The following is a 15,131-nucleotide window of genomic DNA, read 5'->3' as shown; positions in this document are numbered from 1 at the left end:
CTGGTAACGGGTGGTAGTGAGGAGCGGACCACATCTGAGTGTCACCCACAGGCAGGCACCTTAATGTGTGCTCACCCCTCGTTTCCCCATGGGCACAGCCACCGCTGAAGGCGTCTGTGGGCCATGAAGAGGAAGTGCTGGAATAATAAATAATAGTGATGACAACGTCATACCAGGTGGCCCGTGGTGGGCCCTGGGCACGTTCTAATCACTTGACCACATACACTTAATTTAGCGATAAAGCGCAACTTGTTTCCTCCTCCTACAACACCTCTGAGACCACCTGAGCCGGCGCCGACCCCACGGGCGAAGGGCTCCGTGCCGTAAGGCTGCGCCCCGCCTCAGATGCCAGTCGCAAGTCCAGGCCCGCTGGACTTTGGCCAGCCAGCCGTAAATCGGGAGTTTCTCTGACCGCAGAACTCGGGTTTATTATAAAGGACACCACTCAAGAAGAGACGCATGGGACAGCGTCCGGGGGAGGGGCCAGGGCTGCCGTGCCCGCCCCAGGCCACCACCCTCCGAGCTCATCCTGTGTCCACCAACCGGAAGCTCTCCAGACCCCGTCGTTTGGGGTTCTCATGGGCGCTCATCACATGGACATGATCGATTATTAACGCAACCTCCAGCCCCTCTCCCCTCCCCAGGGACCGAGGGTCTCCTCCTCCCCAGAAAGCTGCTCCCAAGACCCAGGGAATCCCAAGGAATTTGGGAGCTCAGTGTCAGCTGTGGGGCAGAGGTCAAAGGTAGATTTCTCATGTCACAATCGAGCCCTCACAAGAGCGTGTGAGGTGGGTCCCTCAGGGGAAGTGCACCTTACAGGTGGCTCTGGAACCTGCACAGGGTCGCAGCAGCTGATGGTCGTCAGGGCTGAGCTTTGAACACGGGTCCAGCACCAGAGCCCCAGCCTCTTTGGGCCTTTTCCTCGACGGCCTCCTGTTGGGACCAGAGGACCAGAGGCTCACCCAGTCAGCCTCCCGAGGATCCGGGAAGAGACTGGCGCAGAACAGGTTGATCACCAACAGGAGGAATCAGACGTCATGCCCATCACGCCAGCAGCGAGTGCTGCTGGCATTTTTCGAGACGTGCTTCATGTCCTGTTTTTCAGACACGGCAGTGTGGCTCGTGCGTTCTCATGTGCTGAGCTTTTATTTTACTTTTTTTAAATCAATATTTGTAAGTGCTGAATAGCGTCCCACCACCTGGCCCGCGCGTGGTGTTCATTACCTCCCGCCGTCGGCCATGCCGGCTGCCGTGATTTGGTGGATGCAGGTATTTTGCCATCATCATCACCACAGCAATGAACATCTCTGCTCTCTGGGCACAGAACCTGTCACGTTCAGAGTTCTTATTTCAAAAAGCAGTAAGGCTCCCAGAACGGGCTTTCTGGTCAATGGGAAAGAAACGGTTACCATTTTTACCTGATTAGAACAGTAATTTGGAAGGTAAAGAGAAGAAAATGAAAATCCACTTAGAGATAACTTTTTTTTTTTTTTTGCCGGCATCTCCCTGCCTTCTGCATACACCTGCAAAAAAATGAACTGTTTAATAACAGACGTTAGCGATAAAAGGAAACGTAATCATGTTAAAAACGTTTCTTCGACCGCCAAGATGCCTTCTGATCTCAGAAATGTGGACGGGGTTGAAACGTGCAGCAGACGCAGGAAGATGCAACGCGTACGTGTACGCACACATGTTTATTTCCCCCCCAAAACGGGGATTAAACCGAATACCTTTTATCCCTGTAACGTTTTTCATTTTGTCCCTCTTAATGCTGTTTGCTTTGCATTTCACTCATCCGATATGGAAGCTGTGACTCCTGCCGTTGTCATGGTAACATTTGCCCAGCGTTATCTTTTTCTGTCCTTCGCTTTCCACCTGGCTCTGGTCCCTTGGTCTGGTGGTTTCGTGGCAGGTCCGTCTCTTTTAAAAGCAGAACGTGACCCCTCCTTCGCCGCCACCACCCCCCGCCCACTCTGGATCCTGCTGACCACGGCTGGAGTCTGCCTTTTACACAAACTGTCATCATTTTTGTTTTCCCGTGACAGAGCCTCTTCCTCGGAATAGGACTCTGCACCGCTGTAGTGAAAGCTGGAACCGGTGCCGCGGACGCGCCAGCATTTCCGCCACCGGTTGCTGGGCAGCTGGGTTGTTTCCAGCTCTGTGCTCTGATCGGTGGAGCCGTACGCGGTCCCCCTGCACGCGGACCGGTTTCCACCCCAGCGGCGAGGGGGCGGCCCCGCCTCACCACGCCGGGGGGCTTTGAACCGGCATGCACGTGGCAGTCTCCTCTCTTCTGGGGCGACTCTTCATGCCCCTCCCGAAAGCAGCCTGTAGGACTCACTGGAACTGTCTTGTCTTCAGCATCATTTGGAAGAGCAAAAAAATGGAGGCATCCTTAGGGGGTGGTTGAATGAATTGTGGCCCCCACACCGTGACACACGGGGCAGCTGCTCAAGATTTAAAAAAAAAATAAAAAAGAGGCTTCCATTATGTGTATCAGACACAGTGTGGGAGGGGGGTTTTCAAAGTGGGACTTTTGGTAAATTCCCATCTGTGTTTAAAAAGAAAGTACCGTGTTTGAAAATATACTGTGTGTGCACAAATGTGTCTGCACAGCCTCTGTGTTCACATGAGTGGATGTGCTCGCGGAAGGTTCCGGAAGGGCACGGTGGGCTGCTGCTCCTGGCTCTAGTTCCCTCTGTCGTCGGTAGGCTCTGGGAGGGGCTCGCGTCCCCAGGCACGCTTTAGATACACCTCGGCGTCCTCAGGCTGCCTTTTTTTTTAACAGGTGCTCGCTCTACAGTGGTGACAACATGAGACCGAAACTCAAAGAGTTCTTGCGTGGGGAGGCGGGCGGGGGGACCGAAGGCCCGGGCCTCGCTGCCTCTGACGCTGCCTCTCTTGCTTCCTCCCCAGAAGAAGAAGGGGAAGGAGGGGGCGTCGGGGGCTGCACTGCCTCCACCCCGCGCGCCCACCCTGCCCCCCGAGCCCCGGGCCCCTCACACTGGCTCCCCGGCCTCCGCCAAGAGGAGCAAGGCCAAGGCCAAAGGGAAGGAGGTGAAGAAGGAGGTGAGGCTCGCCGCGCCCAAACGGCTGGGTCCCCACAGGGTCCCCCAGGCTGGGCAGGATTCTTCGTTCAGTTGGCGGATGGGCCCCGCCTGGCCGTGTCCCCCTTTCCACACGCTGCTGGCCCCTGGCCAGGCTGTTCCTCCTCACCCCACTGCGTGTAGCTGGAGGCGCTGCCTCAATTTCTCCAAGGGAACCAAGGCACCTGCCATGGTGATGAACAGCACGGAGCACAGGCAGGGGGAGGGGCCATTCTTCCCCCCTTGGCCCCCAGGGAGCCCCACTGGGACCCCCGCAGCACACGTGGCCGACAGCACTGCAGCCTCGCTGAGCCCCGGTTTCCAGGGAGGGTCCCCGGCCGGGCAGGACATGCGCCGTGTGCTAAGCTGTTGGCCTGCTGCGCTGTGTCCCCAGAACCGGGGCAAAGGGGGCGCGGTGAGCAAGCTGATGGAGAGCATGGCCGCCGAGGAGGACTTCGAGCCCAACCAGGACTCCAGCTTCTCCGAGGACGAGCACCTGCCGCGGGGCGGGGCCGCGGAGCGCCCGCTCACTCCCGGTGAGTGCCCTCGGGGCTGTGTGGGCGCCGGCCCGGGGAGGTAGCGCGCCAGAGGTGGGCACCGGGAGGGGGTGTAGTCCACGAGTGCACTGACGAGGCCCTTTGGGCTCCGGCTGGGGAGGGGTCCGATAAGGGTCACGCAGACTTTTGTGGGCCTTGGTGAGGAGTTTGGCACGAGGAGCCAGGGTCGCACTGGCTTTGAAGTGAACTCTCTGACCGCTGCTAGAGAGTGAATCGGGGGCACCCAGGAAGGCAGGGAGTCCGGGCGGGAGGCTGACCCCAGGGGACGGATGGTGGGGCAGCAGGGGTGGGTTGAGTGCCTCGGAGGGAGAGCAGGGGCGCTGTGCTGCGGGCAGCTTGAGTGTATGCGGGGGGGGGGGGGGGCGGTGCAGGCTGGGGTAACGGCCGCTCAGCGGTGCGTGGCCACGTCTGCAGGGCAGACCTCGGCCGGCTTGCTCCCGTGCTAATGGGGTGGCCGGGGGCTGCCGCTGCATGGACCGCCCTGCTCCGCGGGCTCCAGCCCCTGGACCAGTGGGCCAGCCAGGCGGGTGCTCGTGGCCACGTTGCCAGAGGCTCCGGAGGCAGAGTGGGGACCAGTGAGGCCCCTTAAGGCCTTTTGGTGGGGAGTCTGGCTGTGGGGTTTGGTTTCCACCAGCACAAACAGCATCCCAGGTGGCAAGGCCTGGAGCTGTGGTGAGGGTACAACAGTGGACCCTGGTGACCCGAGCCTCATGCCTGGGCTCTGGGCGGGGGAGGGGCGGCACGTGCAGGCCGCCACCCAGTTCGCACCTGCCTGGGGTCTTTCCAGACGTGGACCCCCCTGTGTGCACACTGGTGCACACGTGCCCCACAGGCTGCCTCAGGCACCTGTTCTCCGAGGGGTGACTCTGGGGGGCGGGGGCGGGGGCGGGTCTCCAGCCCCGCCCCCAGCTCCGCCTCCAGCCCCGCCTCCCTTCCCGGCCTCCAGCCCCTCGCTCCTGCATCATCGACAAGGACGAGCTCAAAGACGGACTGCGCGTGCTCATCCCGCTGGATGACAAGCTGCTGTACGCCGGGCACGTGCAGACGGTGCACTCGCCCGACATGTGAGTGGGGCCGGGTGGGGCAGCGCTGGACTCCGGCCGGGAGCCTCCCCCAGCCCTCACCTGTCACCCGTTGGAGGCGCGGCCTCTGCCGCCTCACACGCTCTCGCCCTGGCCTTGCAGATACCGAGTGGTGGTGGAGGGTGAGCGTGGGAACCGGCCCCACATCTACTGCCTGGAGCAGCTGCTGCAGGAGGCGGTGAGGGGGAGGGGAGGGGAGGCGGAGGGTGGGGGGCCGGGCTGTCCCCGTCACCACCGGGTACTCAGGCCGTCCCCTTCCCAGATCATCGATGTGAGGCCGGCCTCCACGCGCTTCTTACCGCAAGGGACCAGGATCGCAGCCTATTGGAGTCAGCAGTACCGATGCCTCTACCCAGGCACCGTGGTCCGAGGTGGGACGCTCCCCTCCCCCGACACCCTCCCGGCACCCCTCCCAGCCATTCGCTGACGAGTCAGCATGGATTCCTTTGGTCCCTGAAACCCCCCTCTGACTGGCTTAAGCGTAAAGGGTGTTATCGGCTCGTGTACCTGACAGCGCGTAGGGGCTCAGGTGGGTTGGACCCAGGTGTAGGGGCTCAGGTGGGTTGGACCCAGGTACTGTCCACGCGGTGTCACCAGGACTTGGGCCCTCAGGGTCTGTCTGCAGCGCCCTCTGCTCTACTGGCTTCACACCCACTTCCTTGGAGACCATGTGTCACCATCTTAAAGCCTGTCATCAGAGGACATCTCAGTTTTCCTGTATAAGTCCTAGGATGGAGTCCTACTGAATGGGCTCGGGTCACGTGCTCATCCCCGAAGCTGATCAGGGAGGTTGGCTTCCTAATTTTACACGAGACCAGAGAGGGGAAGGTGGCTTCCTCAGGAAAGCCGGACGCTGTTAGCAGAATAAGAGAGATCGAAGGCCGGGCAGACAAAAACGACAGGGACCCCGGAAGCCGCACGGTCGTCAGGCGGACAGAAACAGCAGAAACCCACACGGCGCACCCCGACCCTCTGCAAATCCAGCATAGCCAGGCGATGGGGCTGTGGGTGTCGGCCACCGCAAAACCAACGAGCAAACGGATGAACGAAAAGTGAGGGGAAGAAAGGACATGCCAAGCACAGGCCACCCCTCGGCCGCCTGGCATCCAGACGTACCCGGAGGATGGAAACCGGGCACTGGGCAGGAAGTCCTCTCACCGTGGCGAAGGGCCCTGTCCATTCAGGCCTCCTGGGGCTGTGGGAGGGGGATTTTGATTCTGAAGCGGATTTCCTCTGCTCCTGGAAACTTTTCTTGAGTTGCGTCTTTGAGATTCTCTTCCTCATTTACTCACTTTTCCCTGGAGTCACCCCCATCTGCTGGGCCTCGATGCTTGTGTCTCTTTGCTGTTATTTTTATTTTATTTGTTGAGGTTTCCTCAACTTTATCTCTGGACCATTCTAGTCTGTTGAATTTTTGCTTTGATTTAAAACATTTCTAAGGGCTTTTTCTTATTTTTTTTGGAAAAGCTTTTTTTTCCCATGGATACATGACCGCTTTTTGATTTCTGTCACCGTGGCTGGTGTGGCGCCCACCTGCTCTCCTGTGCCGTGCCCCACGTCCTTCAGAGTCTCTCCCCGGGCGGAGACCTCCCAGCCTGTTGCCTCGAGACCCCCGGCTTGGCCAGCGATGGGGCCCCCTGCATTCTCCCTCCGGAGGTGCTCGGCGCCTCTAGGGCCTGAGCCGTTGTGTGGGTCACCTGGTGAGAAGTGGCTGTCCCGGTGGCCTCGCCTGCTTCCAGGCCCCGGACCGAGCAGAGAGCCAAGACCAGTCTGCTCCTTCTTGTCACCCAGACTGGTGGCCCTGTCCCCAGCCGCCGTCTCCTGCCCGCTCTGTCTTTCTGCGTGGTCCCGTGCTCGCTGTTCTCTTCTGCTCCTTTGGGGAGGCTCTCGGGAGTGAGTGGGCACAGGCTCGCGTCTCGGGGAGTCAGGACACGTCTAGCTGGCGTGGGAGAGCCTGTGCCCCTTCGGGACTGCGTGGCTCTGGAGGCCCACCCCGCCGAGGGTGCGCGCCCACCCTTGCACCTCCTGAGCCCGGGCTGCTGGCCGCTCCACGGGCCTCCCTGAGCCTGCCCCTCCTCCCACAGGCTTGCTGGGCCTCGAGGATGATGGGGACCTCATCACCGTGGAGTTCGACGACGGAGACACGGGGAGGATCCCCCTCTCTCACATCCGCCTCCTGCCTCCCGACTATAAGATCCAGTGTGAGTGGGGGGCCTACACCTCAGCTGGGCCGACCCCAGGCTCGTGCCCTGCTCCCCTCTGACCCCGGTTCAGGGCTCTGTCTGCCATTTGGACCATTTGCACCCACAGGGGATGGAGTGGGCGGGGCTCCCAGAACAGGCTCAGATGAGGGGACCCCAGGGTCCCCCAGCTTCCGTGACCCGAGGCCCAGGTTGCGGGGGGCTGGCTGCACTTGTCGGCAGCTCCGTGCTGCGTCTGTTGGCAGCGTTGTGTTCTCGTGTGTCTGGAAATGCTGTCCCCTTTGACCAGCCCATACAAGCTCGGGTTCTAAGGCGCAGGATGCTGTGTCTGGGCCCTACAGCTAGGTGGAGGCAGAGCAGGGTTCGGACCCAGGGCTGCCCGACTCCCAGGGGTCCTGAACCTCCAAGAGGACCGGCCGAACCCCAGAAGTCAGCATCTTTGCTCAGCCCCGCCCACCCTTTCGCTGGAGAGGCCGCGTCGAACTGCTCGGGTGTGCAGACACCGAGCTTTGTCCCCACAGAAAGGGCCGAGTAGGGACAGCTACGCAGTGTCACTGGCCCCGTCCCGTCCCTGCCCCCACGACACGGCGCCGTGGAGGCCCAGGCCTGACCGCAGCACGTCCTCTGCCTGCAGGTGCCGAGCCGTCCCCGGCCCTCCTGGTGCCAAGCGCCAAGCGCCGTAGCCGGAAAACCAGCAAAGACACCGGGGACAGCAAAGATGGGGGCGCACCAGGGTCCGAGGAGCCCGGCGCCAAGGCTCGAGGGCGAGGGCGGAAACCCAGCACCAAAGCCACGGGCGGTATGTGGGCCGGAGCCGGCCGAGGCGGGGCGGGGGCGGGGCGCAGCCAGGGCCTGGTGTGCGCTGGGCCTCTGCAGAGACCGCTCCCCGCCTCGGTGGGCTCTGCGGCGGTCGTGGCCATTTGACAAGGAAACTGAGGCTCGGGGCAGATCTGTCAGAGGCAGAGCTGTGGCTCAGCCAGGGTGCGTTTGCACCAGAATCCAGCTAAAAGTGCTTCGGGCTAGGAGCCCAGGCTACCAGGGACCACTTTGGGGTCTGCACGTGTGGGACCGGGGCCCAGAGCGGGTGCCGGCCCTGGCTGGCCGAGCGGGGTGCGAATGGCGCTCCGGCTCAGGCAGCCCTGAGCCGCCCCCACCCACGCCGCCTCTCCCTCTCCTTCAGACAGAGCTGCCGTCCTGGAGGAGGGGGCCTCGACGGACGAGGTCGCCAGTGCCCCGTTGGCCCTGGAGCCGATCAGCACCCCAGCTTCTAAGAAGAGCTCCCCAGAACCTGTGGACAAGCGGGCCAAAGCCCCCAAGGCTCGCCCAGTCCCCCCACAGCCCAGCCCGGCGCCGTCCGCCTTCGCCACCTGCCCAGCCCCTGAGCCCTTTGGGGAGCTGCCGGCCCCTGCCCCGGCCCCCGCCCCCCTTGTCACCATGCCCATCACCATGCCTGCCACCCGTCCCAAGCCCAAGAAAGCCCGGGCTGCCGAGGAACCGGCCAGCAAGGGCGCGCGGAGGCCGGGGGAGCAGGCCGAGCCGCTCGTCAAGCTGGACCACGAGGGCGTCACGTCGCCCAAAAGCAAGACGGCCAAAGAGGCCCTGCTGCTGCGGGAGGACGCGGCGGCCGGGGGCTGGCCGGAGCCCCAGAGCCTCCTGGGCCTGGGTGGCTATGCCCCGGCGGCGGGCAGCGGCGAGCTGGCCCAGGAGTCTGGGGACGGGCTCACGTTCGAGGACTCGGGCCACCCCAAGAGCCCGGACAAGGGCCAGACCGAGCAGGACGGGGCCGAGGAGTCGGAGAGCGGCAGCAGCAGCAGCAGCAGTGACAGCGGCAGCAGCAGCAGCAGCAGCAGCAGCAGCAGCAGCAGCTCCTCAGAGACCGAGGGGGAGGAGGAGGGCCAGGGCGGCGGGGGCGGGGGCCGGGGCCACACGGCCGCCAGCTCCAGGGCGTGCTCCTCCTCCTCGTCCTCGTCCTCCTCGTCCTCGTCCTCCTCCTCGTCGTCCTCGTCCTCCTCCTCGTCCTCCTCGTCCTCATCTTCGTCGTCCTCGTCTTCCTCCTCGTCCTCCTCGTCCTCGTCCTCATCCTCGTCCTCCACCACCGACGACTCCTCCTGCAGCTCGGACGAGGAGGCGGCCCCCGCCGCCACAGCCGGCCCCTCAGCCCCGCCAGTCCTCCCCGGCAAGGCGCCCAAGCAGGCGGGCAAGGCGCGCTCCTCAGCCCACTCCCCGGGCAAGAAGGCGGCGGCGCCCCCGCCCCAGGCCCCGCCGCCGCAGCCCCCACAGCCTCTGCAGCCCAAGGCGCAGGCCGGGGCGGGGGCCAAGAGCCGGCCCAAGAAGAGGGAAGGCGTCCACCTCCCCACCACCAAGGAGCTGGCCAAGCGGCAGCGCCTGCCGTCCGTGGAGAACCGGCCCAAGATCGCCGCCTTCCTGCCAGCCCGGCAGCTGTGGAAGTGGTTCGGCAAGCCCACCCAGGTAGCCAGGGAGCAGGGTGCGGAGGTGGTGTCTCTCTGCTCTGTGCCGGCCCTGTGCCCGCCCCGTCCTCCTAGCGATCCCGCGGCGGGGCTGCCCTGCCGTATAGATGGGTCCACTGAGTCTCAGCGCCCACCCGTACAGCCTCACAGAGCAGTCCCGCCCAGCCCCCCTGCGACCCCAGCCAGCAAACGTGCAAGCACCGGCAGTCCTTAGCAGGTGCCTCAGGGTCTCGCAGCCTAGTGGCGGGACAGACCGCTGTGCTTGGCATTAGCTCATTCTCAGCTGCTCCCTCACGCTGCATGGCAGAGCGGCTCGGGCTCCCGTCCCGCAGAAGGCGCGTCTTTCTCTTTATTTGCCTGCAGACGTCCAGGGCTGTCTCCTGGGCCTGGCTGGATTGCATGCCTTCCCTGCCCCCCCCCACACACACACACTGATCGGCGTGGTGGAAGGGCTGGTTGGCCAGGTCTGGCCTCCACGTGCAGGAGGGGAGTGGCCCCCGTGCTCACTGGTCTGTCCCTTGCCCCTGGCCAGGAAGAGCTGGCTCATGTCCATTGTATCCTTGTCCGCGGGGTGTGAAGGGCCAGGTTTGCCCACAGCATCTGTCTCCTAGTCCAGGGTCCTCTGAGGTCACACCTGAGATAAGCTCGGGGGAGACGCCGTGCTGGCTTTGCCTCTTTGAAGCCAGATCCTGTCCGGACACAGGCAGAGTGGCGGGTGGGTGGTTGTCACTGACGGGCTGCGGGGCCTCGGCACTGCACCCTTCCAGAGCTTGGGGAGTTCTGGTGCGTTTGCGTCGTCAGCTCCTTGGGGTGCGTCAGCCGGGCCGGAGGAGTTGGATGTTCGGAACCAGGTCCAGCCAGGGGACTTCATCTCGCAGTAGCCTTTCTGCCACCGCCTGAGCCCAGGGGCACTTTGGGGATGCGCCCCTTTGCTAGGCGGGGTGCAGCACAGGAAGGGAGGCTCTCCCCGCCCCCCTCAGCTCTTGCCCCCCTTCGGGCCGCCTGGCCTCCAAGGCTCTAACTTGAACCTGGGGCAGCTGGCCTGCCGCCACCCCGCAGGGCTAGGTCACCTGCCTGCTAGCCGGCTGCAAGCCGCAAGGGACGGCAGACCGGCATGTAGGCTCTCACTGCAGACCAGGCTCCCTGGAGCTCTCATCTCACGGGCGCGCTCTCGGGATCATCAGGGAGTGACAGCTTCTGAAACAGGGCACGTCTTCACTGTCTCGCCTTCCCTGTGACTGACCTGTTCCTTATTTCAACAACTGCCATTTACAGGCTTCCTTGTTAGTGTCGCTGAGTGCTCGTAAGTGCTGCAGAGGGCAGCACACAGGGCCAAGCTCGTTGGGCTCTTGAACAGAAAAGCCCAGAGCCATCTGGCCTCCGGGCAGCTGGATCCAGGTGGGGGCTGTTTGCAGACGTGGGGGGGGGGGGGTCCATGCTCCAGGCTTTGGCCTCTTCCTTTGTCCTGGTTTCTTTCTCCAGAAAGAAACCTGTCTCTTGGGGACAGGAAGCCCCAGTAGCTTTCAGTCCACGTTCTACCAGCTTAGAAACAACAGAAGGAAGTGTCTCTCCCAGGGCTTCAAGCTACAGGTGGGATGTCTTTGTTCTGGGTCCTGCGCCCACCCCCGAGTTCATCATGGAGGCCAGGAGGACAGGATGTTCAGGTTGGCCAGACAAGTCCTGTGCCTACCACAGGGGAGCGGTCAGCCCTACTGAGGAGCCCCATCGACCAAGGGGGGCGGTTTGTGGGAAAGGGCGTAGCCACTGGATGCCTAAGACGTAGCTGGGGTCAAGGCTGAGTCGGTTTAGACGTCTTAGCTGTCCATCTCACCCAGAGCTGACTGAGCTGAAAAGAACTTGAGCCGTTTATAGAACACAAGAAATTAGTGACACAGACCTCTTAAAAAGCTTGTCGCCACCAGGGATGCAGTGAATTAAAAGGTAGAAAGGGAAGGATGAGCTAAGGGAGGAAATTAGCACATAGGTTTTCCAATTCAGGCAAAAAAAAAAAAAAAAAATTGGCTTTGAGCCACCTGGAGCGAGGCAGCCGAGGCAGCCGTTCTTGGGGGTTAAGGATCCAGGGGCGTCTCTCAGCCTGCACCCCAATGCTACCCCTCCTCAGGCCACGGACTCACCCTGAAGCTGCACGGCAGTGATGCGCTCTGTGACCCCCCTCCCCTGGGGCTGTGCTTTGTGGCTGCCAGCCCCTGGGCTTCACCACCCACGTCACCTCACTGTCCCTCACTTGAAATCAGGGTCAGCGGGGGGTCAGCTGCGCCCCAAAGGCTGCTGTCAGCATCGGTGCGGGGAGCCAGGTGTGCCAGGTGCACAGCGGGCCTCGACACGCTCATGGTGGCAGGAAGCATGGACGCTCTATGCCAAAGCGACGAGAGAGGGCGACCCCATTGGAGCCAGCTGGGGCTCCCCGCACCCCGCAGAACCCCGCGTGCGGAGGGTCAGGGGCGGGGCCGCGCGCGTGCGTGGGCGGGGCGCGCCTGACCCGAGCCCCCGTGTCCCGCAGCGCCGCGGCATGAAGGGCAAGGCGCGCAAGCTCTTCTACAAGGCCATCGTGCGCGGCAAGGAGGTGGTGCGCATCGGCGACTGCGCCGTGTTCCTGTCGGCTGGCCGCCCCAACCTGCCCTACATCGGCCGCATCCAGAGCATGTGGGAGTCCTGGGGCAGCAACATGGTGGTCCGCGTCAAGTGGTTCTACCACCCCGAGGAGACCAGCCCGGGCAAGCGCCTCCATGAGGGCCAGGTGAGCCGCGTCCCGCGCGCGTGCGCGCAGTGGGAGGCCGAGGCGGGGCGGCCCCCTGGGGCCCGGGGTGGGTGAGGCGGGCCGGGCTCACCGCTGCCCTTGGTCTGCCACACACAGCACTGGGACCAGAAGTCCGGCCGCAGTCTCCCCGCAGCCCTGCGGGCCTCCAGCCAGAGGAAGGACTTCATGGAGGTAGGGGGCAGTGGGCGGGAGGGGGCGCTGCCGCAGGCCCACCCAAGCGCCCAGGCGGAGGCCGGCCCCAGGGTCAGCGAGGCCCCGGAGCTTCTGCCCCCGGGTCTCTGTCTCCCAGCCTCCGGGTCTCTCAGTCTCTGCCCGCCCATGTCCTCGGTTCCTCTGTCTCTGGGCCCTTGGCCTGGGCGGGGCCTCCCCTCTCCCCGCCCCTGACACAGCTGCCCGCCCCACCCACAGCGCGCCCTGTACCAGTCCTCCCACGTGGACGAGAATGACGTGCAGACCGTGTCGCACAAGTGCCTGGTGGTGGGCCTGGAGCAGTACGAGCAGATGCTCAAGACCAAGAAGCACCAGGACAGCGAGGGCCTGTACTACCTCGCCGGCACCTACGAGCCCACCACGGGCATGATCTTCTCCACCGACGGCGTGCCCGTGCTGTGCTGAGCGCCCGCGGGGCCTCCGCGGCATCCCCGGCTCGGGGCCACGTGCGTTGGTGTGTGCATGCAAGTGTGCCTGTGGACGCCCTGGTGCGTGTGTGTACGTGTGTGTGCCCGTATGCATGCACGTGTGTGCACACATGCGCACACGTCTCCAGCCCTCCTCTCAGAATCCCTCGGTGCCTCCCAGGAAGGGGGCTTCTCTCAGCTATCAGGGTATGGCCCTGCCCGGCTCCTCAGGCCTCCCCTCCAGCACCTTGTAAGCACTTGGGCAGGCGGGGCCCCAGGACCCAGGTGCCCCCCAGCTGACACGTACTGAGGGGTGTTCTAAGCAACTAAACTGACACTCTGGGGTTCCTGCTGTTTGCGGGTCCTCCCGGGACTCCCAGCGGCAGGCCGCCCTCAGCATGGAGCCACCCCTGAGCCTCAGGCTATAGGATGGGGGCGGCCCAATGCCCACCAGCCTCACTGGCCAGGCCAGGCCAGGCCTGCTCGGGGCACCTGCCAGGGGCCCAGCCATGGCCCTCAGGATCTGGACTCTGGGAGCAGAGCCAGGTGGGGGACCCGGTGGGATTGGGTGGAGGGGCTGCATGCCCTGAGGCCCAGGCTAGGCCCCCATCTGCTCGACCCTCACACTACAGACAACCCCAATGGTGCTGAAACCCTCGACCTGGCCACACCCGGAGGGAGGCGGCAGTTCTTAACCTGTACAGTTTTATTGTACCGAGACTTCTCCCTGTATCATACGCCTTTAAACGGAGTCCACTTTTTAATTATATATATAAAGATAAATATATATAAATATATATAAATATAAACTTTTTAAAACTGTGAAAAAATAGCTATGAAATTATAAAAAAAAAGCGAACACATTCTGACGTGCAGAATATTATTTTTTATTTCTTGTTAGATTGTGAGTGTCTAGCACCTAGCTTCACGGGCCCCCTTGTCCCAAGCACACCCCGCCCGCCGCCCGGCCCAGGTGTACTGTACTCGCCCCCAGAGGGAGAAGGAGTTAGGGAGAGCAGAGGCTGAGAGGAGGTACCCCGCACTAGCGCTGCGGGGGTCCCCACTCACGAAAGCACTTAGCCCCGCGCCCTCCAGGCGGACGGGAGGCCTCGTCCAGACAATCTTAAGGGAAGGAAAAGCCAGACTTTGGTTTTGTTTTTTGGGGGAATTATTGTTTTCCTTTTTTTTTTTAAGTTTCTTTTGGAGTTTTGTTTGTTGGCGAATTCTGTGTGATCTTTTTCATAAAAAGAAAAAAAGTTATAATTGGAAAGTGCTGTTGTCTGGAGTGGTTCATTTCAGGGGCTGGGTGGGCTCGGTGTCTGGATGTGGCTGCTGTCGCTGGCCGTGGGGGTGGGGGCTGCCGACAGCGCAAGGAGCTCGGTGCATCCGGGTGGCCGCGGGCCGCAGAGTGGCTTTAATTTTGAGCTGATTTAAATGGAAGGAAAAGATTCTCGGTTATGCCAACCGCAGTTCCAGTGGGTCAGCAGAGCCAGACGTGGCTAGTGGCGACTGCGTCGGGAAGCCAGGGCACAGACGGCCTTGGTCAGTGCGGAAGTTCTCTTGGCCGTTGTCGGACCGGAGGCCATGTATCGCTTCCTTTCTTTAAAAGGTGGAACCGAGTGTCCCCGGCCACGCCCACTCCCACAATGGTCTGCGCGGCCCTGAGCAGTGCAGAGACCGAGGGGCGGCTCCCCGCTGGCCCTGGCGCTGCCGCCTTCTCTTCCCTGAGCTCCGCTCCCAGCCTGACCCCACGGGCTTCGCCTGGCGGCTCGGTGCGGGGGAAGCGGATGAAACTGCGGGCTGTGTCACAGCTGCGCGCAGAGGGCACCGCGAAGCGATCAGAGGCGTGAACTCACGGGAGGGGGCGTCTGGCCGGGGACAGAGACACCGAGTTCCGTGTCGGGGGGCGGCCCCTCCCGCTCCGGGAGACGCGGAGCAGCGCGCTGGCGCCATCTGGTGTCCGCCGCTGGCATCGCTGGGCGCGGTCGGCACTGGTGACTGCCGGGTGCCGGCTGGGTCCCCCGAGGGTGTGCCCCTGAAACTGCAGGCCTGGAGCGCAGGCATCCCTTGGGCGGCTAACCCCCTTCCCAACCCTCTTCCAACTCGCTTTTGGGGAAACTGAGGCACAGGACAGCATGGGAATTTGTACAAATCACAAATCAACAAGTGCCCAGGACACTCGGCCTCAGGTCCCAGCTCAGCCTTGGGGGCAGGAGGCAAGCTGCCTCCCCTCTTTCTTCCTCCTCTTTAAAGTGGGCAGGATGCAAGCACTGTCCCTGACCTGAGGACCTTCAAACCCCTAAGTGCTTCCAGCCCCCACCTCTGCCATCCACTCCTCCCC

General features: G+C 62.9%; 1 protein-coding gene across 7 annotated transcripts in view; it reads left to right on the top strand.

Moving 5' to 3' along the window:
- The window catches only part of TNRC18 (trinucleotide repeat containing 18), a 71,349-nt gene extending 57,295 nt beyond the window's left edge, over positions 1–14,054 (top strand). For 3 of the 7 annotated variants that reach the window (XM_036224051.1, XM_036224055.1, XM_016135328.2), the window contains 11 exons: positions 2,917–3,069; positions 3,481–3,622; positions 4,590–4,707; positions 4,828–4,903; positions 4,988–5,096; positions 6,810–6,926; positions 7,561–7,725; positions 8,107–9,395; positions 11,916–12,152; positions 12,270–12,344; positions 12,582–12,788. In XM_036224051.1, coding sequence (XP_036079944.1) covers positions 2,917–3,069; positions 3,481–3,622; positions 4,590–4,707; positions 4,828–4,903; positions 4,988–5,096; positions 6,810–6,926; positions 7,561–7,725; positions 8,107–9,395; positions 11,916–12,152; positions 12,270–12,344; positions 12,582–12,788 — 2,688 coding nt within the window. Of the gene's footprint in view, positions 1–2,916; positions 3,070–3,480; positions 3,623–4,589; positions 4,708–4,827; positions 4,904–4,987; positions 5,097–6,809; positions 6,927–7,560; positions 7,726–8,106; positions 9,396–11,915; positions 12,153–12,269; positions 12,345–12,581 lie in introns of all 7 variants that reach the window. The other 4 variants (XM_036224053.1, XM_036224052.1, XR_004951854.1 and 1 more) reach the window with 3 other exon arrangements.
- The last annotated feature ends 1,077 nt before the right edge of the window (positions 14,055–15,131 follow it).

This window comes from Rousettus aegyptiacus, unplaced genomic scaffold, assembly GCF_014176215.1.
Source record: "Rousettus aegyptiacus isolate mRouAeg1 unplaced genomic scaffold, mRouAeg1.p scaffold_m13_p_7, whole genome shotgun sequence".
Lineage (NCBI taxonomy): Eukaryota > Metazoa > Chordata > Mammalia > Chiroptera > Pteropodidae > Rousettus > Rousettus aegyptiacus.
Note: the sequence above shows the minus strand (reverse complement) of the source record. Positions and strands in the feature narration are given on the sequence as shown.